The sequence below is a fragment of the Loxodonta africana genome, chromosome 18 (assembly GCF_030014295.1).
Source record: "Loxodonta africana isolate mLoxAfr1 chromosome 18, mLoxAfr1.hap2, whole genome shotgun sequence".
Taxonomy (NCBI): domain Eukaryota; kingdom Metazoa; phylum Chordata; class Mammalia; order Proboscidea; family Elephantidae; genus Loxodonta; species Loxodonta africana.
Window position 1 is genome coordinate 17,287,749 of NC_087359.1, and position 22,264 is coordinate 17,310,012.

At 57.3% G+C, this 22,264-nt stretch overlaps 1 protein-coding gene across 1 annotated transcript in view; it reads right to left on the bottom strand.

The window, feature by feature from the left end:
* MYO15B (myosin XVB) overlaps window positions 1-22,264 on the bottom strand; it is a 31,338-nt gene that overhangs the window by 194 nt on the left and 8,880 nt on the right. The window contains 50 exon segments of the mRNA XM_064270304.1: window positions 55-195; window positions 287-420; window positions 583-716; window positions 1,009-1,124; window positions 1,231-1,376; window positions 1,689-1,785; window positions 1,864-1,941; window positions 2,038-2,132; window positions 2,222-2,337; window positions 2,430-2,503; window positions 3,550-3,626; window positions 4,011-4,083; window positions 4,173-4,236; window positions 4,404-4,549; window positions 4,948-5,111; window positions 5,211-5,322; window positions 5,553-5,694; window positions 5,769-5,887; window positions 6,077-6,195; window positions 6,340-6,415; window positions 7,109-7,168; window positions 7,376-7,488; window positions 7,939-8,158; window positions 8,305-8,392; window positions 8,468-8,549; window positions 8,643-8,825; window positions 8,907-9,008; window positions 9,188-9,266; window positions 9,478-9,666; window positions 9,749-9,855; window positions 9,991-10,089; window positions 10,272-10,356; window positions 10,466-10,542; window positions 10,644-10,747; window positions 10,980-11,162; window positions 11,621-11,693; window positions 11,923-12,101; window positions 12,186-12,421; window positions 12,536-12,631; window positions 13,787-13,917; window positions 14,137-14,194; window positions 14,526-14,582; window positions 15,222-15,315; window positions 17,644-17,807; window positions 17,970-18,087; window positions 18,876-19,000; window positions 19,198-19,243; window positions 19,330-19,445; window positions 19,635-19,712; window positions 20,872-20,997. Of these exon segments, the coding sequence (XP_064126374.1) occupies window positions 55-195; window positions 287-420; window positions 583-716; window positions 1,009-1,124; window positions 1,231-1,376; window positions 1,689-1,785; window positions 1,864-1,941; window positions 2,038-2,132; window positions 2,222-2,337; window positions 2,430-2,503; window positions 3,550-3,626; window positions 4,011-4,083; window positions 4,173-4,236; window positions 4,404-4,549; window positions 4,948-5,111; window positions 5,211-5,322; window positions 5,553-5,694; window positions 5,769-5,887; window positions 6,077-6,195; window positions 6,340-6,415; window positions 7,109-7,168; window positions 7,376-7,488; window positions 7,939-8,158; window positions 8,305-8,392; window positions 8,468-8,549; window positions 8,643-8,825; window positions 8,907-9,008; window positions 9,188-9,266; window positions 9,478-9,666; window positions 9,749-9,855; window positions 9,991-10,089; window positions 10,272-10,356; window positions 10,466-10,542; window positions 10,644-10,747; window positions 10,980-11,162; window positions 11,621-11,693; window positions 11,923-12,101; window positions 12,186-12,421; window positions 12,536-12,631; window positions 13,787-13,917; window positions 14,137-14,194; window positions 14,526-14,582; window positions 15,222-15,315; window positions 17,644-17,807; window positions 17,970-18,087; window positions 18,876-19,000; window positions 19,198-19,243; window positions 19,330-19,445; window positions 19,635-19,712; window positions 20,872-20,997 (5,691 nt within the window).

The following is a 22,264-nucleotide window of genomic DNA, read 5'->3' on the forward strand; positions in this document are numbered from 1 at the left end:
ACTTCTGAGCCTGGTGGCCCTGGGTTCCCACCCAGAGCAAGCAGTGCGCCTCACCTGCGGCAGCTCGAACCAGATGGTTTGGGGGCTGTGGACCGAGCCATAGTTGAGCTCCAGGCCCGGGGCCCCACCCTCCTCCCGGGGGCTCAGCAGGCGGAGCCGCTGGATTTCATGCAGGGCGACAGAGCAGTACAGTTTCTGTGGGCGGGCCGGGAGAGGTCACCAAGAGGCCTGGGAGGGGGGTTGGCCCCCCAGGGCCCAGGCCAGTGCTGGGGGAAAGCCTTGTTACCTGGGAACTGGAGTCCATGAGGATAAGGTGCTGGCGATTGAGCCCCAGAAGGCCAGGCCCAGGCAGGGCCAGCTGGCTCACACGCAGCACCACGTACACAGTGTAGCCAAAGAGGGGCAGCTGGCTCACGGCCTCTGGAGATGAGAGGGCAGGGTTCTGGCCTCGGGGCCCTGAGGGTTGGCGAGACCCTGCCCTGTTTGTCCCCCCAGGTGTGTGAGGGCACCTCTGCAGTCCTCACCCTCACCTGTCCCTCCTGGGCCTGTGGCCGCAGCTCCCTACCTCCATCCCAGACCCACCAATGAAGCTGATCTGTGCGTCCTGCAGGCTGTGTCGCTGCAGCTGCCTCAGCTCTTGGTCCATCAGGCGCTTTATGGTGGCCATGTTCAGCTGCCGTTGCAGCTGCTTCGGCACGTAAAGCAGCAGGTCTCGCCTAGGACATAGGACGGGTCAGTTTGGCCCGTGACCCCTGACCATCTAGTGCAGGGCTGGGCATACAGCAGGTGCTAAATAAATGAGCAAGTGGCTCCTGTGGGTAAGGGTTCCACCCCCAGGAACGCATCCTTACCTGCCCTCCAGGAGCGTGGGGTGGGTGGGAGGACAGGCACATGGCCAGACTGGTTGGGGTCTGAGGCCTCAGAGGAGGGGGTGGGGGTGCTGAGGTGGGCGTCGGCACCGGGGGGCACAAAGAGGGGTGCTGGCTCTGGGGGCAGGCACACACTCACTCTGTAGGTGGGTCCTTGGTATTTCTGCTGAGGTGCTGCAGGGCTGCCAGGTGGGCGAGCTGGGCATCTGCCTGGGCACTGACCAGCAGCTTCCCCTGGAGGTAGTCCCACAGCACCTGAGGGGAAGCAGTGAAGGGACCATGTTCTGTGAAAGCGAGAATCAGAGCCCCTTGGTGGGGATGCAGCCCACCAACTGCCCGGCACCAGAAGCAGGTGGCTGACCTGGCTGTAATGGATGCAGATGTAGGTGGGATGGTCAAAGTGTAGTGGTGTCTCCCAGCCCAGCCGCCAGCTGTGCAGGCTCAGGTCCTGGTCCACCATCACACTGTTGAGGTACTCGAAGGGCCGAAGGGGCCGCACCAGGTCACCTGCCACCAGAGCCCACAGTCCACAGGCTGCCCTGCCACCTCAGAGCCAGTGCTGGGCCTCTGCCCTGCTGCCTGCCCTGCTGCCCGGGCCAGCACTGCCCACCACCCCAGTTGCTGCCTGCACTGCTCTCCAGCCCCGTCCCACCCGAGCCTGCTCCACCACAAGCCACCCGCCGCCACTGCGTGGGGCCTGTCCTGCCACCCCCAGTGTAGACACAGCCTCACTCATGGGCAGAAGTGGGTGTGGGGCCCAGCAGGTCAGGACACCTCCCTAACTACCCAGCCACCCTTCCTCCAGGTGTGGGGCCTCACCTTCCCCTCTGATGAGGAAGAGGGCGAATTCCTGCACCTCCTGGGGGTCCGCGACGCCCATGTGGCTGCACAGCTCCTCCAGCACTTCTGCGGCCACCTGGCATGTGGACAGGCCATGATGGGGGCGGGGTTCTCCCTGCCTTTCCCTCCACCCTCCTGGGTGCCCCGTGCTCACTGTGAACATCTGGATGTTGGTCCTGTAGTCCACGCCCCCCGGCAGGTGAATCAGAAGCATGTGGACCTCCTGGCCTTTCTGCAGAGGCAGGGAGTGGGTCAGAGTCTACCAGTGGCAGGGGCTCAGCGCTCTCCCACGGGATCCCAGGAGCCCCTCCGCCTGTACCCCCAGTACCAGGAAGGCCTTTATTTCACCAGGCATGGGTAGTCGTTGGCGCCCCCCATACTTGACTGTGCGTTGGAGGTGCTCTTGGCTGCTGCAGGCCAGCTCTGCAGAGAGGAGCCAGGCGGGGGTCAGAGCACCCCAAAGCCCCCCACCAGCCAAGCACCCACCTTCCTGCCAGCCCGCCAACAGGCACCTTGGCTCAGGCCTGCACCCTGCAGGAACTTAGTCACGTAGGGCATCAGGGTAGTGGATGGCGGGAAGAAGCCCGTGAGCAGGCTGAGGAACTTCCAGCCTCGAGTGCAGTGTTCCCTGCAGGCAGAAGGCCAGGACGTCAGGCCTCCAGAGCCAGAGTTCTGCTCCCCTAGAGGCCCTGAGCCACCCCAGCAGGTACCCCCACTCACGGCTGGGGATGTTCCGTGACCTGCTTGATGACTTGGCAGTAAATCTCATCCCTGAGGCTCTCCTCCCGGCACAGCTGTGGGGACAGGAGGGGCAGGGGGGCAGGGGAAGGCCTCAGGGCAGAGTGGCCATGTGGATCGGGGAGGGAGGGAAGGGATCCGAAGGTGGAGAGACAGGCTTGGGGGGTGACAGCTAAAGTGACACACCAGGGGGCCGCTATCAACAACACCTGCACAGCAGGTCAATTTTACCCTAAATCTCTCTCTTCACTTGGATCCTGGGATTTGCTTCCCCTTGGCCTTCCCACAAGGACCCCTGGTGGTGCAGTGGTTAAAGCACTCAGCTGCTAACCAAAAGGTCTGCAGTTCGAACCCGCCAAGGAGAAAGATGTGGCAATCTCCTTCGGTAAAATTTACAGACTTAGAAACCCTATAGGGCAGCTCTACTCTGTCCTATAGGGTCGATATGAGTGGTGGTGGTGGCTTGGGCCAACATCTTGGAGGTAGCCTTGATCCCCCCCATGCCTGCCACTTCTCCCCTCCGTGGCTGCCTCTTGGCCCAGGCCAGCTCCATCTCTCACCTGGGACCACACCCCCATAATGTCTACAATAGCCAGAGCAGTTCTACAAGCCTAAGCCAACCCTCTCTGCAAAGCCCTTCAGTGCTGCCCCACAATCCCCTCCCCATCCCCATCACACCCTCTCATATCAGGATGGGTGCACCAGCCCTTCTCTCTGCCCAGATGCTCTGCCTGATGGCTCTCTGCTCCAATGTCATCTGACCACGAAGCCCAGAGAGGTTAGCTGATTTGCCCAGGGTCACACAGGAGCTAAGATTAGAATGCTATGTAAAACCACAGTTCCTTCCCCTGCTTTATTATTACAGTGAAGTAACACAATAAATAATGTCAGCTAGGACCTCCCTACTGAGCACATGGCAGCCCCTGTTGCTGACTGTCTCCTCCCACTGGAGTAACAGCTCTCTGAGAGCAGGGTCTCAGCCCCAGCACAGAGCAGGTGCGTGAACAGTGAGTGAGGGGAGGCAGCCCTCAGCCCAGGCAGGAGGACGGAAGCAGCTCTCTGGGCTGGTGGCCCCCGGCTCCCACGCACACAGCCCGCTCACCTTCAACAGCTCATAAAGCAGCTCCACCTCGTCCTTGCCCCGGGGCTTGGACTGGTCACCCATGAACTGCATCAGAGCTGTGGGCAGAAGAGGAAGTACCAGGCGTTGGCCACTGCCCACCACCCGCTCATACTGCCCATACTCTCAAAACACACATGAGCTAGGCAGGCCGCCTGGTGCCAGCTTTATACCCCAGGGAACTAGGGCTCAGGGAGACAGGGGCACCCAAGACCACACACAATGCGTAGTGCTGCCTGGAGCCACCCGCTGCCTTCCAGTCCCAGACTCCACCACAGCCCTTGGGCAGGAGAAGTGGTTGAGGGCAGGGGCACAGGACCCACCCCGAGAGCTTCCCTGAGCAGGCAGAGCCAGGCAGGGCTCAAGGAGAGAAGAGGCCATGGGTCCCAGGGCCCCATGCAGACCACCCAGCCCCAGACGTCAAGGCCCAGCATGCCACTCACCCCGGAAGCTTTCCACAGCCTGCTTGTTCTTGTCCTCGTCACTGAAGCTGATGAGTGATTCCTGAATGGGCACCTGCAGCCACAGAGGTGAGCCATGGGGCTGGGGTCCATGCAGGGCAGAGGGGAGCCACAGGCCAGCTCCTCCCCACTGCTCCCCCTCACCTTGGTGTACTGCACCAGGCTGTCCGTGGCCTTTACCTTGGCATCTCCATCTGTTGAGTGCAGCCTGTGGGGACAACAGGACGACAGCCTTGCTTGCCTGGCCCTCCCGCCCTTGGTCTGGGGTATGTAAGAGACTGGGGTAGGAGCAATAGCCTGGTGGCTCTGAGCAGGGAGGCTCACCTCCGAGGGACCGTGGAAAGCCAGGCATGGGGGTAGGGGTGGGGCACTCACAAGGTCCGGGGCTCCCGGAAGAAGCGCAGGGCGAATTCCTGCATACTGTAGTTGTGGGAGTAGGTGGACAGAGAGCCTGCTGAGGGGTGCAGGCTGGGGGCCTCCAAGTCCTCGCTGTGAGCCTGGTTCCAGGGCTGGGCAGGGCACTAGGAACACAGGAGACCTGCTGCCACCCTCGTGCCCCCTGGCCTGTCCCAGAGGCCCTGCCTGCCCCACCCAGCCAGACCCTAGAGAAACAGGAGGGGCAGCCAAGTCAGCCAACTCAGGGAGCCAGGACAGTCAGAGCTGTTCATTGAGCAGGGTCTTCCGTGGCGGCAGTAGGTAAGTGCCCCATGGGACAAGATGGGGACAGCAGCCCCTGCCCACAGAAGGCTTACAGTCTTGCTGGGGAGAGGGGCAAGAGACAGTGAGAGGGTACCGGGGCAGCCTCAGACCAAGTGCCATCCACCAGGAGCTCCTTGGAGCCCGGCAGGCCTCATGGTGGATGGTCGCACCCTGTCTGTCCTTCCTCGACTACCAGCTAGGCCACCACCGTCACCCTCACCTCTGAGGCCTCGGCCCCCGGAGCCAGCCCTGGCTCCCCACGCTGCACCGCACTCCTGCGCCTGCTGCTCTGCTGCTTCATCGAGAAGTCAGGGGCAGCTGCCGGCTGCACCATGTCTGCAGGGAAGAGTCCAGAGCGGCCCCCGCAGGAGCCGAACTGCCAGCCTAGAAGACAGCCACGGAGGGCACCTCAGCCACCTGGCCCCTCTGCACACCAGGCAGGGGCCCTCCCTGGGCCAGCCAACTGCCTGTCCCCGGGGATACCTGGCTCCAGAGTGGCCACAGGCAACAGCTTAATGAGGTCCCCGCGGTGGAAGCTGAGAAGGCTGCTGTCATCGGTGATGTAGCTTCGCAGGGCGATGACATAGTCAGAGTCCTGGTGGGCAGCACTGGGTTTTTTTTTTCTGGTGGGCAGGTGGGTGAGTGGGGAGGGGGCGGGGCAGCTGTGACTCCCTGTCCTGCGGACCCCTTGGTTGGCTTCACCCTCTGCCTAGCACCCAGAGTTCTAGGGAGCCAGCCCACCCCTGCAGCATGAAGAAGCCTGGATGACACTCCCAGCCCAGCCGTGACACCTGGGTGGAGGCCCCGACCCCGGCCCACACGTGCCTTCTTTAGCTCATTCAGGTACAGGTCAACCATGGACTTGATGGTGCCCGCCCGGACCGTGTACAGCACCAGCTGCTCGCTCTTCAGTGACAGCTCCAGGGTGGAGGTGCCCCGGCACTCCACACCCAGCACCTCAGCAAAGCTGTGCACAAGGTGATTGTGAGTTCAGGGTCACCTCACACTCATCTCTCCCCTCCCAGCCCTGGCCCAGCTCACCTGTACGAGCAGAGGGTCTTGAGCTGGTCAGGGTGGAAGCTGGAGCCTTGAGTCACTTTGAGCAGTCTCAACCCCCGGTGAGACACACCCAGCAGTTGGACATCACTGCCACTCTCACCCTGCGGGGAAGCAGGTGGGTCACGGCAGGCTCCTGGGTCCCCACAGAGTCCTGGGTCCCCCACACCAAAGAAGGTGTCCTGGAGCTGCCCTTCCATGGGGTCCCTGCCTGCCCCCCAGCTCTTGTCCTTGCTGCAGGGGGCTGTGCTGGCAGACCCTACCCCCACCCCATTGACCCTGGCGTCCCTGACCGAGACTGGGAAGATTCGGGAGAAGTAATTGGCCCAGTTGTCCCGGGCTGCCACCACGATGCGCTTCTTGACGCTGTCTTCAGTGGAGGCGATGGAGTCTAGGCCCACCTCCAAGTCCCCTGTGGGCAGGAAACAGCCCCATTGCCCTCTGGCTGCCCCCTCCCCCTGCCCCATACTCACACAGGGAGACCCCAGGGGTGGCTCCCACCACCCTCAGGGCTGGCCCAGTCCAAGCACTCAGTCCCAACCCCAGGACCCCCTACCCAGCAGGTCCTTCATTCTGCTCCTCTCCTTCTGGGAGATCCGAATGCAGGACTCGGTGAAGGTGTCCCGCAGAATCTGGGGCAGAGCCAGGCAGTCAGCACAGGTCCTGGGAGCAGCCCCAGGCGTGTGGGGCAGAGGAAAGGCTGGAGAGGCCCTGGACGGCGCCCCCATGCCTGGGTACCTCTGGTGCTAACCTGCCCCTAGGACCCCTGGCGCATGGGTAGGGCAGAGAGGGTTTTGGGACTTCTGAGCCCAGAGCTCCTCCACTCAGAACTTCCCACCTGCCCCCTCCCCATGGAGGGAAGAAGGGAGGCTAAGTGCAGAGTCTGGGGGCAAACAGGCCGAGCCCCTGGAGCCTCCAGGGCGGGGGGCAAAGTAACAACCACCATTTATTAAGCACCTATTGCATGCCCGGCCCTGGGTTGTGCACTGTATATACTTTGTTATCTCAACTTTTTTTTTTTTTTAGGTGAATTTCACGTGACATAAAATGGACCAGTTTAAAACACTTGGGGAGCATTTAGTGTATTCTCCATGGGGTGCACCCACCACCTCCATCCATTTTAATCCTCGTCTATAAATAAGGTGGTGGCATGGTTGCTCCTCAGAGATGATGTGAAGATTAAGTGGCAAATGTGTTTAGGGTGCCCTGTGCGTGCTGGCTCTAGTTATGCCCCTCACGCTGGTGTTGACCTGGCCCAGGTGTTCAGCCAAGGGCCTGGGGACACCATCTGTCTGCAAGTGTTTCACAGGTGGGCCTGCTCTCACCTGCTCACAGAGAAGCCGGAGGCAGTAGGGATGGCTGAAGTTCTCCCGGGGGTAGAACACCTGGAGGTGTGGTAGATGAGCCAAGGTGAGAAGGGTTCAGTGCCCTTGCCCCTCTCCCCAGACTCCCCTACCACCTCTGCCCTCCCAGGCCCAGACCAGAAAACCAGGCCTGAGAAGTTGGCTCAGGGAAGCAGATCCCAGTGTTTGAGCATGGGGAGGGGGTGCCTGGGGTCCCAGGTATGTCCTCCAGAGCCACCCCATGCCCACCTCCTTTCGTAGGAACAGCTTCCAGGGCGCACCAGTGTAGGAAAAGCATACACTGCCCGAGGGCACAAGCAGCTGGGTGGAGACCCCCTGGTCACTCATGGGCTCTATCAAGACTGGGGGAAGGGTATCAGGTGAAGGGCCTGCCAGAGATCAATGACTGGGCCCCAGGGAGTGAAGACCCTTGTCTCCCAGGAGCCCCTGAGGGCCCTCTCAGCCTACCGCCACCTTGCTACTGCCCCAGGCACCCTCTCCTGCCTCCATGTCCTGCTCTTAAGCTTCCCAGGTCCTGTGCTCCCAACCATGTCAGCCAGGGCCACTACATTCCCCACGGAGGTATCGGATCTGCCTGCAGGACAACACCCTGTGAGGCACAGCCCTTGGCATCAGGCAGGCCCCAGGGGTGACAGCCCTGCCCTGGGTGGGAACGCGGAAGCTGGGGCTCCTCCCTGATGGCTCCGAAGTCCAGAAGCCGGTAGCTGACCTCCGCCCTGAGTACCCAGAGTCTGTTGGGAATCCTGCCCCCACCCCACTGAGCCCGCCCCATGGGGATGAGAGGTCCTTACCACGGGGCTCAGCTGAATGGGTCTCTGGGTCCCCGAGCAGAGGCAGTGGGGGTGCTGGCGGAGGTGGGGGTGCGCCGGGAGAGGGTGGGGTCTGGCCAAACAGGTCCCGAAGGGGGCCCTGCTTCTCCTTGATGGAGCTGGAGGTTCCTGGCTGGATGGGGGCCTTGGGTCGAGGGGCCACAGCTGGCGGGGGGCCCTTCCCCAGGCTAGGGGGCTGCGTCTGGGAGGTACAGAGAAAGCGCATAGGCTGTGTCTAGAGGGCAAGGCCACATAACCAAGAGTGGAGGAGGCTTCAGGCCTGTTTCTTCCAGAGACCTCAGACTCCTAGCAGCTTGTGGCCTGAAGGGGGCAGCGCAGAGTTCTCACCAAAGGTGGCGAGTAGGCACCGTTGATCCCCAGCTTAGCCAGAGCCTCGTCTTTGGGGTCGTTTTTCTTCACAAAACTTTTAGGAAGCCTCCTGGAAGCAGGAAGAGGTCACCTGGGGTCCTTGAGGCTGGAGCAACCCCACCACCTCCTCCAGGGAGCCCACCTGGATGGCTGCACGGGTACAGGCACAGGCCCTGGGCGGCTCTGGTACATGCGGATGATGTTGCGGATCTCCCGGCTGGGCTCTAGCCGTTGGACCGTGGGCTCCGTGCTTTGCGCCATAGGCTCTCTGCCCCTGGCTGGCCCTCGGCCACTGACAGGCCTGGCCTCCTCCTTGCCTGGCTCAGCCTCAACCTCATTTGCACTGCACACTACAGGCCCCCTACCCCCGGCTGGTCCTTGGCCACCGCCAGGCCCGGCTTCTTCAGCTGGCTCAGCCTCAGCCTCATTCGCAGCTTTGGCCCCACCTTGTTTCAGTGGCTTCCTCACTACTGGGGGAGGAGGAGGGGATGGAGGAGACGCTGCACAGAAAGGAAAGATGAGGATGAGATGATGAGACAAAGTGCTGGAGCCCACAGCCCCTACCCATCTCCTCCCACCACCTGCTCTGGCTTCCTCCTCTTCTTCCTCCTCCTGCTCCTCCGCCTTTGCGATCTGGACCTTGGCCGGAGGCTTCACCACCTTCACCTTGATCTGCTGCTGCCCTGTAAGTGCCCCAGATGGCCCTCTCCATACCTGTGTTTGCCCAGAGCCCCCACCTGGCGTGCCCACCCAGGCAGCTGGACAGACAGCTGGGCAGGCTGCACTGACGCTTGGAGCACAGTGCACAGGCTGGAGGCAGTGGCAGGCTTCTGCACAAGCCCACCTCCCCGCGTGCCCTCACCCATCTTCTGGAAGTAGTCCCGTTTCTGCTGGAAGCTCTTGGGGTGCCAGGGCCTGTCCTGAGCCTCCTCGGTGGGTTCCTCCTGGCAAGAAGGATAAGTGGATGCGTGGTTCTAGCTGGCCACGTGGCCACACTCACAGCGTACCCCTCAACCCCTGGGTGGCCTGGGGGCCAGAAGCCTCTTCTCCCCTCCTTTCTGCTCATCCTCACCCCGTGTCTCCCATCCCTGAAGCCCAGGAATCAGCAGCCCCCACCCCAGGCCCACCATCTGCCTGGCTTCCACTCCTTACCCTCAAGCTGGCACTTGCTGACTCCAGGTCACGTGCTGGCTCCTCCCGGGGGGTAGGAGGCTTCCTGGGCTTGGGGGTAGTAGCTGGGGGTGGAGCCGGGGAGGCAGCCCCGGAGGCCTGGGTCTGGCGCTGCCGCTGCTGCATCTGCTCCAGGGTCAAGGTCATGGCCTGGGTGGTCATCTGCTGGGCCTGAAGGGGAAGAGGTGAGAGCCCTGGCCTGGCCCAAAGGCCTGCCACCGCCTGACCCCGCCCGGGACCTGCCCACCCTCACCATGATCAGCGCCTGCTGATTGATGAAGTTCTGCTGCTGAACTGCCAGCTGACTGGCATCCAAGCTGGGAAGCACGGGCTGTGGGGGCTGTGGAGGCACCATCATGGCTGGGAGGGAGGGAGGGAGGAAGGCGGGGCCTGGGCGCTGAGTGCCGTGGTTTAGCAGGTGGCCCTCGCCCACTGTGCCCTCAGCGCCCCCGGCAGGACCCTCCCTCCACCGTTCCCCAGGACCCCCAGCCTTACCTGGCATGGCGGGGACTGCACCCATCGCTGGCATCACGGGTACAGGTGCAGGCACCATGGCAGGCTGGTATCCGGGCATCTGGATTATCCCTGGGTACACTGAGGGAACAGGCCCCGCAGGTTGGTGCCTCCTGGGCCCACGTACCACCTCCCTCCAGTCCCAGACACAGAGAAGAGATTGGTCCACCAGGGTGCTGACCAGAGCTCTGACCCCAGGCTGCATCAGTGAGACCCTGCCAGGGCAGGGACCTGGAGCCCCTCTGGGTTCAGCCTGCACTCACCCATGGGGTAGCCACCCTGCTGCATGGGCCCAATGGCGCCCCCTCCCTTTATGCGGCCTCGAAGTGCCCGGCTCTGCTCCAGATCCTGGAGGGACAAAAGTCACAGGTCACGGGGTCCCAGGGCGAGAGCCAGAGCCAGAGCCAGGGAGAGATGGGAGGGGCAGTCAGGCCCCAGGAGCGGGCAGGGAACTCACACTGAGGCCAGGGGAGAGGACTGGCTCAAAGAGGTAGTCCAGGAAGCCATCCAGGCTCCCCGATGTCCGGGCCTGCCCTGCGGAGCAGAAGGTTGGTGCCATCCACCCGGGCCGTGGGACATCCTGCACCCAATTCCCAGCCCTTTGCCAGGCCTCCATACGCCCATTCCAGCCTTACCTGTGTGGCTCCTGCTGGGCAGTGTTGGGGCTGGATCTGGGGGTGGTCCCGGGGGCAGCTGGGGGGCCTGGATGCCAGGGGCAGGGGGGATGTCTTCAGAGGCTCTGAAGGAGAGTGGGTCCAGCTCACTGCCTTGGCTGGTGGGGGGGAGGGGTGCCCAGGCTGGGATGAGATCTAGAAGCTGCTGTGGGACTGCCCCCACGGGGTGGGAGGAGGGTTAGGTGGGAGGAATGAGCCTGCAGCACCATGAACCAACCACAGGACACAATAGGGTGGCTGTGGAGGCCACCACCCCCAGGGGCAGGGGCAGGGGTAGGGGTGCTAGGCGGCACCTACGAGGTGCGGGAGGTGATGGGGTAGCTGTGGGAGGCAATGGGGAAGCTGCGAGGGCCACCCGGATCCCCCAGGTCCTCAGTCTGGCCGATCAGGTCCAGCACGAAGTCACAGCCAGCCAGGTCCTGCCAGGCCTCCCTGGAGTGCAGTGATACAGACCAGCCGCGGGGGGGCACCTCCAGACCTCTGGAGAGGGCAGGGGGTGACATAGGGGTGGTCAGTGAAGCAGATGACCCCCCACAGGGGAAGGGACCACAGAGCTAGCCGAGATGGAAGGGCTGGGACAGAGGTGCAGCAGACGATGCCCTGAGGCCCTCCCAGCCCCAAGGAGCCCAGTTTTGCTCAGCAGCTGAGACAGCTCCCAGTTACTTGCGGCTCACAGCCCTTCCTTATGTGCAGGGGCTCTTTGATGGGCCTGTTTCTCCAGAACCTGAGCTGCAGGTGCTCTCACACCTTTCCCTACCGTCTCTACCCCTTGCTCCCTGCTGGAATCCACACCCTGCCCCCCGACTTATGCCCCTACCTCCCGGCCCCTTGGGGGAGGCAGTCTCTGGGCCCCGGAGGAGGAAAGTGGGCTGCAGGAGGAGGGCAGGGACAGTGGTCAGCGCTGACCACACTGTCCCCCCATGCCAGGCCCCCCATACCTGCTCTGCAGGATCCACCCTGCAAACTGCTCCCCTGTGGTCCAGGACTCCACCTCCGCGGAGTAGCACTCCTCTGCAGGGCCAGGAGGGAGGGCAGATGAGGGACCACAGGAGGCCACCCCCATGGAAAAGGGCTGCTGTTCACGGGGCTCCAAAAGCAGGGAAAGAGGGAGAGCAAGGTCCCAGGAAGCGGCTGCTGTGCCACCAGAGGCTTAGCAGGCAAGAGCAGGGAGGGTGAGGCGAGGGCAGGGCCCGGGAAGGCGAAGTGACCCCCTGGGGGCAAGTGCAGTAGGGGGCATCACCATTGAAGGTGAAGACATCCAGTGCCATGCGGCCCCGCCGCCATCCGGCAGTCCACTCAAGCTGGGTGGGTGGGTGGGCCCGTGTGGCCCCGGGGGCCAGCTGCGTCTGCTCCAGGGCACCTAGAAGCTTGTGCTGGCACAGGGCCGCCATGCCACTGGGTGCCTGGTCGGACACGAATCTGCTGAGACAGTCCAGGGATGCTGTGGGGGCGAGGCAGCCTGCTGAACCTACCCCGCGCGCCCCTACCTGCTGGGGCCCTTACTTGAGCAGTGGCTTCTGCAGGGTGGGCATGGGGGGGAAGGCGCTGAGCAGGACGGCCATGAGGGCCCAGCCACGCTGGCTCTGCTGCTCGTCCGGGTTATGCCAGAGCTGGGCCACCAGCTGGCTGAAAAGCTCATCCCTCAGCCCTGGCCGCTGCTGCCCCTGCCGCACCAGGTACGCCCCCATGGCCTGTTCCTGCCAGGATGGCAGGGACGCGTCCCCGAGGAGCCGCAGCATCTGCCAGTACAAAATGAGGGGGGTAGGGTGTGTCTCCATGAGATGAGCCAGCACCCCGTAGCTAGGCCCAGCCCCGGAGCCACTGCCCTGTCCCTGCTGTCACGTGTCACGCACCACTTTGTTGATGTCCAGGGCAAACTGAGGGCTCTCGCCATCCAGCCGTGTCAGGGGCTTGGCCAGGGGCTGCCCAGGGCGGGGCAGGGAGGGCTCCTGCTGAGCAGAAGGGTGGCACAGTGCATGGGCAGGGCCGTCTGTGCTGACTGCCAGGGGACAGCGCTCGGGGGACCATAGGAGCATGCACGGGGGCGGGGGGGACTGATGGGGAAAACCACCTTAGAAATGCACCTTAACTGCTTGTTCTGATTAGAAATGGAGACCCAGGCATGCAGACAATACCGAAAATTTGGAAAAGTATGAAGAAGAAAATCAAACCCACCGCTAACATCCCCTGGCCCCAGAGTTAACCACTGTTGGCGTTGTAGTGTCTTTCTTTCCACCCTTGCTTTCTATGCACAGACACATACATTCCCCACCCCTACTGGCTTTGAAAGAGCATTAGGCTTTGGATCCTGATTTTTTTTATTGTAGCAAAGTATATACAACAAAACATTCGTCATTTCAACCATTTTCACGTGTACAATTCAGCGACATTAGTGACCTTCCCCATATTGTACAACCGTCACCACTATTCATTTCCAACATTTTTCATCACCCTTAACAGAAGCTCTCTTAGAGCCCTGACGGCGCAGTGGTTAAGCATTTGGCTGCTAACCGAAAGGTCTGCAGCTCGAATCCACCAGCCAGTCCTTGGGAACCCTATGCAGCAGTTCTACTCTGTCCTATATGAGTCAGAACCGACTCAATGGCAATGGGTTTGGCCATAAGGGATGACTTCATTTTTTCTTCCTCCCACCCCTGAGAACCACTAATAAACTTTGGTCTCTCTGCCATTGCCTATCCTAGGTATTTCGTATAAGTGGGATGATACGTTATTTGTCCGTTTGTGGCTGACTTATCTCACCCAGCATAGTGTCTTCAAGGTTCATCCCTGTCACAGGAGGTGTCATGAATCCTGCTCCTTTATTTAACATGGCAGTATGGACAGTTTCCTTTGTCATTAAATGTCCTTTAAGGACATGCCTTCAATAGCAGGGCAACACCACTGGTATAATAAATAATATGATGTTGTTAGACATTCAGGCCCTATGGATATTTCAGTACAATTCAGCTCCATCCACGGCTCCAATCACCAGAGAAGTCCATGGAAGGTGAGGACAAGGGAAAGGACAGTTTCTGCCTAGCAACGGCTACCACTTGGGGAGCTGAGGAGATGGCCAGGATGCGCTCAGGTTGGGGGAGGCCTACCTGGAAGCTGTTGGAGATGAAGCTGGAGAAGGGGAACTGGTCGATGTCAGGTGGGAGGGCCAGTCTGGGCCGGGCAGTGACTTCTGGGGGCATTGACTCAGTGATGCTCTTTGCCAGGGCGGGCTGACGGCCTGGGGATGAGCACCGGGAGACATGCCAAGTGCCTAGATGTGGGACCCAGCTTGGGTCCTACATCTGTTCCTTCCCGTGGGCAACCAGCCCCCTTAGGGAGAGCTGGGAGAGTAGATGGTGAGCTCAGGGGAGCCCAGAGCATCAGAGGGACCACAAGTGACAGACCCACACCTGGGGGAGAGGTCAGGGCAGAAGGGACACCCCCAACCAAGACTCACCTTCCGCAGTCTTCAGCATGACAGCCAGCTCAGCCGGAATCTCCAAGCGCCCCAGCTCCTGGCAGGGAGGACCAGTTGACCCAGGTACTCAGGGAAGGGTCAGAGGGACCCAGTGCCTCTCCTCACCCCCAGGATTATAAACCTCCCTTTCCAAGATCAAGGATTCGGACCTGGACATTCAAACAAATGGGGCCCCGCAAGCCCTCGGAATCTGAAAGCACTGAAGGGGCAAGGCAGACCCACCCATGTCTCAGGGGACAGGATGGAGGTGCCCAAGGGACAGGACCCACATCGGCACCCCTGGCACCCCACCCTCCTCCTCAAGCAGTGCCAGGTTCAGGAGGTTCATACCTCAGTGTAGAACCCCCTTCGGCTCCCTGGCTACCTACCATGTTTGGTACTTTCTCCGAGGCTCCACCACTGTGCCAGCCACACCAGTGCCCAAGCTGTTAGGGAGATGCAGGAAGAGCTGATGCCCCCATTGGGGGGGTTGCCTTGAATCTCCTAGTGGCACCTCCCCAGCCCAGCTGCCCCCTCCTGCTCCTGGGGGTGTCTGGCACCAGCAGAAGAAAGAACACAGACCCAGAGGTGCCAGCTGCCTGACAGTGAATCCGTCCCTGCCTGCCCTGGCCCTCAGAGTCCTCACTGGCCTCAGCACTGTGGGTGTTATTGCCTGTCTGCCAGGGTACCAGGAAGAGGGCAGGAAGAGGGGAAGGATGGTCCCAGGGGACAAAGTCCAGCCAGGGAGGGGCCAGAGAGGGGTTGGGGGGGTAGTATGTGGGCACTGACCTTTGAGATGCTTTATGGCTCTCAGATTACAGTCATCAGGCAAGGGGGGGGCAAGGGAAGGTGTAAGTGGGAAGGGTGAAGAAAGACAATGAGCACCCAGAGTCCCCGCCTACAATGGCCAGATAGAGGGAAACCGAAACAGCTCAGTAAACAATGGCCTCTTGAGGCCTCAGCCATGGTATAGTTGGGCTAGGAGGGTGGACACTGCAGGGGTTCTGCCAAAGTCCACAGCCAAAGCTGCCTGCCTTCTACCCTGAGCTTCCCCAGTTCAGCAGCCCCACCCAAACCCTTTTCACCTGTAGCCTCTGGCGTCTCCAGAGGAGGGGCCGGGCCACCAGCAGAATGGTGTTCAGCTGTATCAGAGCTGCCTGCCGCCGGAGGTATTGCTTCCTGGAGGCCAGGGAGACAGGAGTCCAAACTTACACCTCCTGCCTGGTGCTTGACTCCTCCTCCACAGGGTCAAGAAATTGACGTGAAAACTAGCCTAGACTACCGAAACTCCTGGGTGTTTAGCGGAAGCAATATGTAAAGAATAGGATATTATGAAAAAGGAACAGGTAAATTGAGAAACTGTTTAGTATAGGCATTAAGAGTTTAAGCGCTGGAGCCAGACCAAAAATAAACAAACAAATCAATAATCTATTGCTGTCAAGTTGATTATGACTCATGACAACCCTATGTGTTACTGAGTAGATCTGCTCCATAGGTTTTTTTAGGTTTCACCAGGCCTTAAATCTGTGGCACCACTGGGTGCAGAGGTTAGCAGGCAAGCACAGACTCTTTGCCCCACCCAGGGACCACAGAGCCAGATTACCTGGGTTCAGATCATTCTCCTACTATTTAGTCATTGTGATCTTAGAAAAATTACTTTACCTCTCTGTGGTTCATTTTCATCATCTGTAAAATGGGAATTATCATAATGCTCATCCCATGATAAGATTAAGTGAATTAATAGATGCAGGCACTCCTTGGGAACTCTATAGGGCAGTTCTACTCTGTCCTGTAGGGTCGCTATGAGTCAGAATTGACTCGACGGCAGTGGGTTTTTGGGGTTATGTTTAGAACAGAGGCTGGCACATTATTATTTGATAAAGAGCCAGGCAGAACATCTAAAAATAAAAAAGAGTGTCATTGACAATCTAGTAGATGATTTTGGAAGAGGCAATGTTCAAATAAAATATCTTTGAGGATTTTCCAGATATAAGACCTGACTTCTTAATGAAGAAGTCATGAGCAGGATAAACATTTAAAAATAAACAAGTACCCAGACATGTCATAATAAAAATGCAGTACTCCTGATACAAAGAAAAATCATATAAGCAACCACAAAAAAAGACAGATTACCTACAAAAGAATAAAAATTAGACTGACAGTAGGCTTCTCATCACCGAAAGGAGAAAACAGAAGACAGTGAAGTAATATCTTCAAAGTAATGAGAGAAAATAATTATTAACTTACCATTCTATACCCAGCTAAACTGTGATTCAAGAATGGAAGTGAAAAGACATTCTCAAAGACAGAGAATTTACCACTCTCTAATGCTTGTTGGAAGAACAAGAACAGAATGTACTTTTACATAACAAGGTGTGTGTAAGTTTTTGTATGAGAGACTGACTTGATTTGTAAACTTTCACTTAAAAGCTCTAAATAAATAAATAAGAATGTACTTCAGTAAGGACACAGACCTTAGAAGGGTGGTTTGAGCTAGAAGAAGAACACATGAAGAAAAAAATCAGTATCTCTAAATAAGTAACTGTAAAAACAGACACACATATTTGTAATATCGTATTTTTACATAAGTCACACATGCGTTCTTTTTACTGACTGCGCCCTCCCACCATGAAGTTATTCTTGTAAGCACACTATGCTAATTCAAAAGTTAATTTAATACATTTAAAAATTAATTTTGAAAATGAATTAAACTTTAAAAAAAATTATCTAAGCACACTTATGAAAATACCTCTGGGAGGAAAGCACGGTTGGCAAAAAAAAAAAATGTAGAATGAGCACGTTATCTGAGTAAAAAGTATAAGTTTCACTAATTTGTAGTGTCTGAATCTGACTCCCCAGCTAGCCTGGGAGGTACCATCTCTGCCTTCTTCATCCCTGTCCCCAGTGTCTGGGCTAGGGTAGATGGGGCAGATGATCAACTAACAGTTGCTGGATGAAGGCATGAAGACAAGCCATGAAGGGTGAGTAGGGGTTGATTGGGCGGAAAGGGGCAGAGATGCCTCATAGGCAGCAGGAACCACGTGTGCAAAGACCAGAAAACGGGGGAGCATGGTGAGTCTGAGGAAGCGAGAGAAGTCCAAAGGACCTAGGATGGAAAAAGTCTGCTTAAATAGAAGCTGGAGAGGTAGACAGAGCCTTACAGGCCAGGCAAGTTACATAACCTGATTCATGCTTTTTAAAAAATCATTCTTGCTGCAGATTGGAGAACAGACTCGAAAAGACAGAATTCAAGGAATCAAGACTGCAGGTTTGGGCAGGCCTGGACAGGTGATGAGCTTCTTGTGACTAGGGGTATGCAAGCAGAGGCTACATGGTATGGGCACGGATGCTGTCAAAGATAGCTTGAGTGCTCATGAGGTGGGCACGGGGGCAGGTAGACTTGCCCTGACACCCCACATCTCCCTGACCTTGACCCACTACTGTCAGGAGGAGCCCCGGCCTCACTCTACCCCCTTAAGCCCATGGCTCATTCCTTCGCCTGCAGACCTGGCCTGAAGCCTGCACACACGAGCCTGTATCCGAGGCAGGAGGCGGAGGCGTTGACGGGAGATGCAGGTTCTAAGGCTGCGATGCAGGGTGAGCAGGGCCTGGGCACGCTGCTGGGCCTGGTGCTGTTCCAGCTGCTGCCAGCCCTGCTCCCGCAGCAGAACCTGCAGGCAGAGTGGAATGGGGGTGCCTTCCCCCCACCCTCTCCCACCGCCCCACCACCCAGGAGGCACCCCCCCAAAGCCAGAGTTGGTCACAGTTTGTTCCAGAACGCTTGTCTCCTGTTCACTCATGTGTCCCTGTCACACATGGACACATGCACCCACCTTAGTGCCTCCCAGGTGATAGAGGGGTGACTCAGCTCCCAGCACCTGGCTCAGGATGGCGCCACACCTTTCTTGCTCAGAGGGCTCTCCCTGCCTCTCTGAGCCCAGGGACCGGAACCTGCCCAGAGAGGGAGGGCGGAGGTCATGTTGGCAACTTGACACCCGGCACTTCCGGTGGTCATGCAGTCTAAGTCACTCAACAAGGAGCCCTGGTGGCACAATGGTTAAGCACTTGGCCACTAACCTTAAGGTGAGCAGTTCAAACCCACCACCTGCTCCTCTGGAGAAAGACTGGGCAATCTGCTTCCTTAAAGATCACAGCCTTGGAAATCCTACGGGGCAGTTCTACTCTGTCCTACAGGGTTGCTATGAGTCAGAATCAACTCAACAACAACTTTTTTTTTTTTTTTTTAAAGTCACTCAACAGTGGGTTTTAAGTGCCTACATGTGCAGGGCCTTCAGCAGGTGAGACTCCTGCCCTCCTGTGGCTCATGGTGGGGGATGGATTGTGAGAACACGGTGCCAGGAGAGGGGGCAGAGAAACAGGAAGATGTGTGTTTGTTCAGGCTTGTTCGCTGCCATCTCCTCAGTGCCTAGCACACCCCAAAACGCAGTGGGCACTCAATAAATGCTTGTGGGAGTAAGACGGTGATGAATAGCGAAAGGAGAGAGAGGTGGAGGGAGAGACAGAAAGAGGACTGAAAGGAGGGAGACGGGGGAGGGCCGGGCGATAGGAATACTGGATGCCAGAGCCGGGGTCCCTGGCAACGTGGGTCCATGTCCAACAGAAGGAACTCTCAGGCTCTCTGGTCACTGAGGGGCCTCCTTGTCAGTCCTGACCCTGAGGTGCCTGGGCCCCTGGCCGCCCTGTCCTGGGCCCCTGGCCGCCCTGTCCTGGGTCTCTACCTGGCCAGGAAGGCCTGGAAAGGCACACGCACGGGGAAGGTGGCGCTTCGGATGCGTATAGCCTCCAGGGTGCCCGTCTGGCGCAGCTGCTCAGCCATGTGTCCTACATCAAAGAGGCCTGGAAGCTGGGCAGTGGGGACAAGGCCAAGGAGAGCAGGAGTCAGGGTTGGGTCCAAGGGCTAAAAAAACAGGGCTAAGGCTGTGGTAATTTGGGGCAGGACACAAAGGAGGGAAAAGAGGGGCACAAGGGCAGGGCAGGGGTCAGGCTCTGGGAAAGGAGCAGTGCCCTCCCCAGCCTGGGACCAGGTGCTGAGAAGCTCACCTTTCCAGGGTTAGGGTTGAGGCACTGGATGAAATAGATGTGGCTCCTGGTGGGTGGAAGTAGGGGGGTCACCAGGGCACAGGCCAGCCCCCATCCAACTGCCCGGGGTTGGGTGAGGGGCACGGTTCTCACCTGCGTAGCCGGGCTATGAGGTCCCCCAGGGACTGCTGGAAGCGAGAAGCCAGTGTGGATTTGCTTTGCCCTCCCCAGGGCTGGGGCTCTGCTTCCTGGAACTGGCTGCCCACCAGCTGTGGGCAAAAGGGGGCTGGGCCCATAGTCCAGGGTGCCCCTCACCCCCACTGCCCAGGGAAGCTGGTCCAAAGTGCCAGGCACTTGAGGGTGAGCCCCTTGGGCAAGGGCAAGAGTGTCCAGGGGAGGAGGATAGTCAGGGTACAGTGTGTGGAGTGGTTGAGGGCCCAGGAGGGCTGGCATGCCACCTGGAGCTGGCTCTGGTCAAGCATTTCCACCACGGCAGGGTCAAGATGATCCTGGTTTCTGTTTAAGAACTTGTGAACCTGCAAGGGACCATGTGGGGAGGAGAGGGAGAGCCAAGAAAAGAAGGCTGGGTTTGGAGGCCGCTCCTTTGTCCAATGGTCCATCCTTTCCCACTGGTTCAAAAGGCCACCTTTGTCATATATTCAATTCCTCTATATTCCCTTGGGTCTCTTTTTGGATCTTTGATTCCATTCTACTGCTCAGTCCATTCCTTGTCAATGCCATACTCTTCTAATTACTGGAGCTTGAAACTATGGTTTAATATTTGGTAGCACAAATTCCTCCTTAATCTTCTGATTTTTCAATATTTTACTGGGTATTCTGATGCATTTCTTCTCCACATAAAACTTCAGAATTATTTTGTCAAAACCCATTCCCCCTCCTCCCATAAAATTACCACTGGGGTATATTGATTGGAATTGTATTACTTTTCTAGATTAACTGGGAAAGAATTGACAATATTAAGGCTCCCAACTGGAAGGCAGTTTGTCTCCATTTTTAAATCTTTTGTGACTTTCAATACAGTTTCATAGTTGTCTTTATTCAAACTCCTTTCTTGTTCAGGGAACTCCTGGGTAGTTGTATTTTTTGTTCTATAGCTACAGCATACCACCTCTTCCAGGGAACCTGACCTGACTGGACCCACCTCAAACAAGTCACAGATCCGTACCCCTTTATACTGGGATCATCCCCTCAGCAGTTCTCCTCTGAGGGTAGGAGGTACCCAGTCCCCAGTAGACATAGAGCCCGAGACAGGGGATGGAAAGTCTATTCGGTAAGCACCTACTATGTGCCAGGCACCTGCCAGGCCATTTACATGTTATTGCATTTATCCTTCACAACAGTGTTGCAGGAGAGTTTTCATTTCCATTTTACAGATGGGAAGATGGAGGCTCAGGACATGAAGTAAACTGCTCAAGGTTATCAGAAGCCATGCTTGTACTCTGCCCCTCTTGGCTGGAGGGTCCCAAGACCTTAACTCCCCCTCCCCCTCCCCCCACCCAGAATGCAGTCAATTGTGGTCAGAACTGAGGGGGCCACCAGGTGGGGACATCTGCCAAGTCCTGGAAGGGGCCTCCCCTCATCCACTCCTCTCACCTGTCCAGGTGACTCTGCTTGGGGACGGGACAGCAGGGTCACATTACCCCCCTCACTGATTCCCCCTGAGGTGACAGGTACCTGGTACGTGACGGTCCCAGCATAGTGCCGCACAGTGAAGATGGGCAGGGGCAGCTGGGGCTTGGTGTAGCACTGGTGGTTGCCATGGTGATAGTGGCACTTCTGGAGGAAGGTGTGGTCCGTGGCCTGATGGGACCCAAGGTTTCTCTCAGGCCTTTGTACTCCGTGTTCCCTCCCAGGGGCCCCAGGTACCGTGTATACTTTAACATAAGATGAGGTTTTTTTTTTTTCCTCAAAAAAGTTATTCCTTAGAAAGAGTCACTCTATATTTGAGTCCTTAAAAAGTGTGCGCACTCTTCTTCATTGGCTTTATTTTGATCAAGCAAGTACTATTTGAGAAAGACACAGTAGCCTCGGACACAGAAACCACCTCAGTCAACACCAGACTTGGTGGCTTATAGAGGACCCCTGATAAAAATCATATAAAAGGGAAAACTGTTGCCAGAGAGTCAAATCCGACTCAGAGCGACCCTACAGGACGAAGCAGAACTGCCCCATAGGGTTTCCAAGGTTGTACAGAAGAGGCTGCCATACCTTTCTCCTGCAGAGCAGCTAGCTGATGGGTTTGAACCACCGACCTTTCAGTTGTGTTGCGCCACCAGGAAGGGGGAATGTTAAGGCGATGGGAAAATTTGGCAACAGGTAAGGGTGATGGTTGTACAACATGATGAACGTCATTAATGTGGCTGAATTGTACACGTAAAGATTGTTGAAATGACAAGTGTTATATTACGTATATATTTACCACAGTAAAAAAAAAAAAAAAGAGGGCGGGGGACTTTTAGATTTAACAATTATTTCTAGCGTTCATAAACACGTCTTTATTAGCAAGTCTTTCAAAGGTCACTTTTTAAGAGCAATCCACTAAAAGATTATTTTATGGATATAATGAACCTATAATAAAAAAAATGCATGGGGGGGAAACACCTGCCCCAGTGTTAACTAAATGGGAACTTGTGGCTTGGGTCAGCACCCAACATGGCCTCAAAAAGTGCTACATTTCAAATGACTTAGACTTTAGTGATGTTGCCGATCCCTGGAAAACCATGTTGGGTGACCCCAAAAGTGTCTCTGGGACACCAAGAATGTCTGTGAAAAAATTTTAGTAAACTTTTATGAAATATGAGGCTGGGAAAATCAGTGATTTACAAATTAACACACTATGTTATCCAAAACACATTTCATATGTGTATGAGTAACTAAATTAACGGAGTCCCCAGGTGGTACAAACCCAGGGTTACAAGCTCAGCTGCTAACTGAACAGTTGGAGGCTCAAGTCCACCAGAGGTGCCTTGGAAGAAAGGCCTGGCAATCTACTTACAAAAATCAGTCATTGAAAACCCTATGGAGTGCAGTTCTACTTTGGCACACATGGGGTCACCATGAGTGGGAA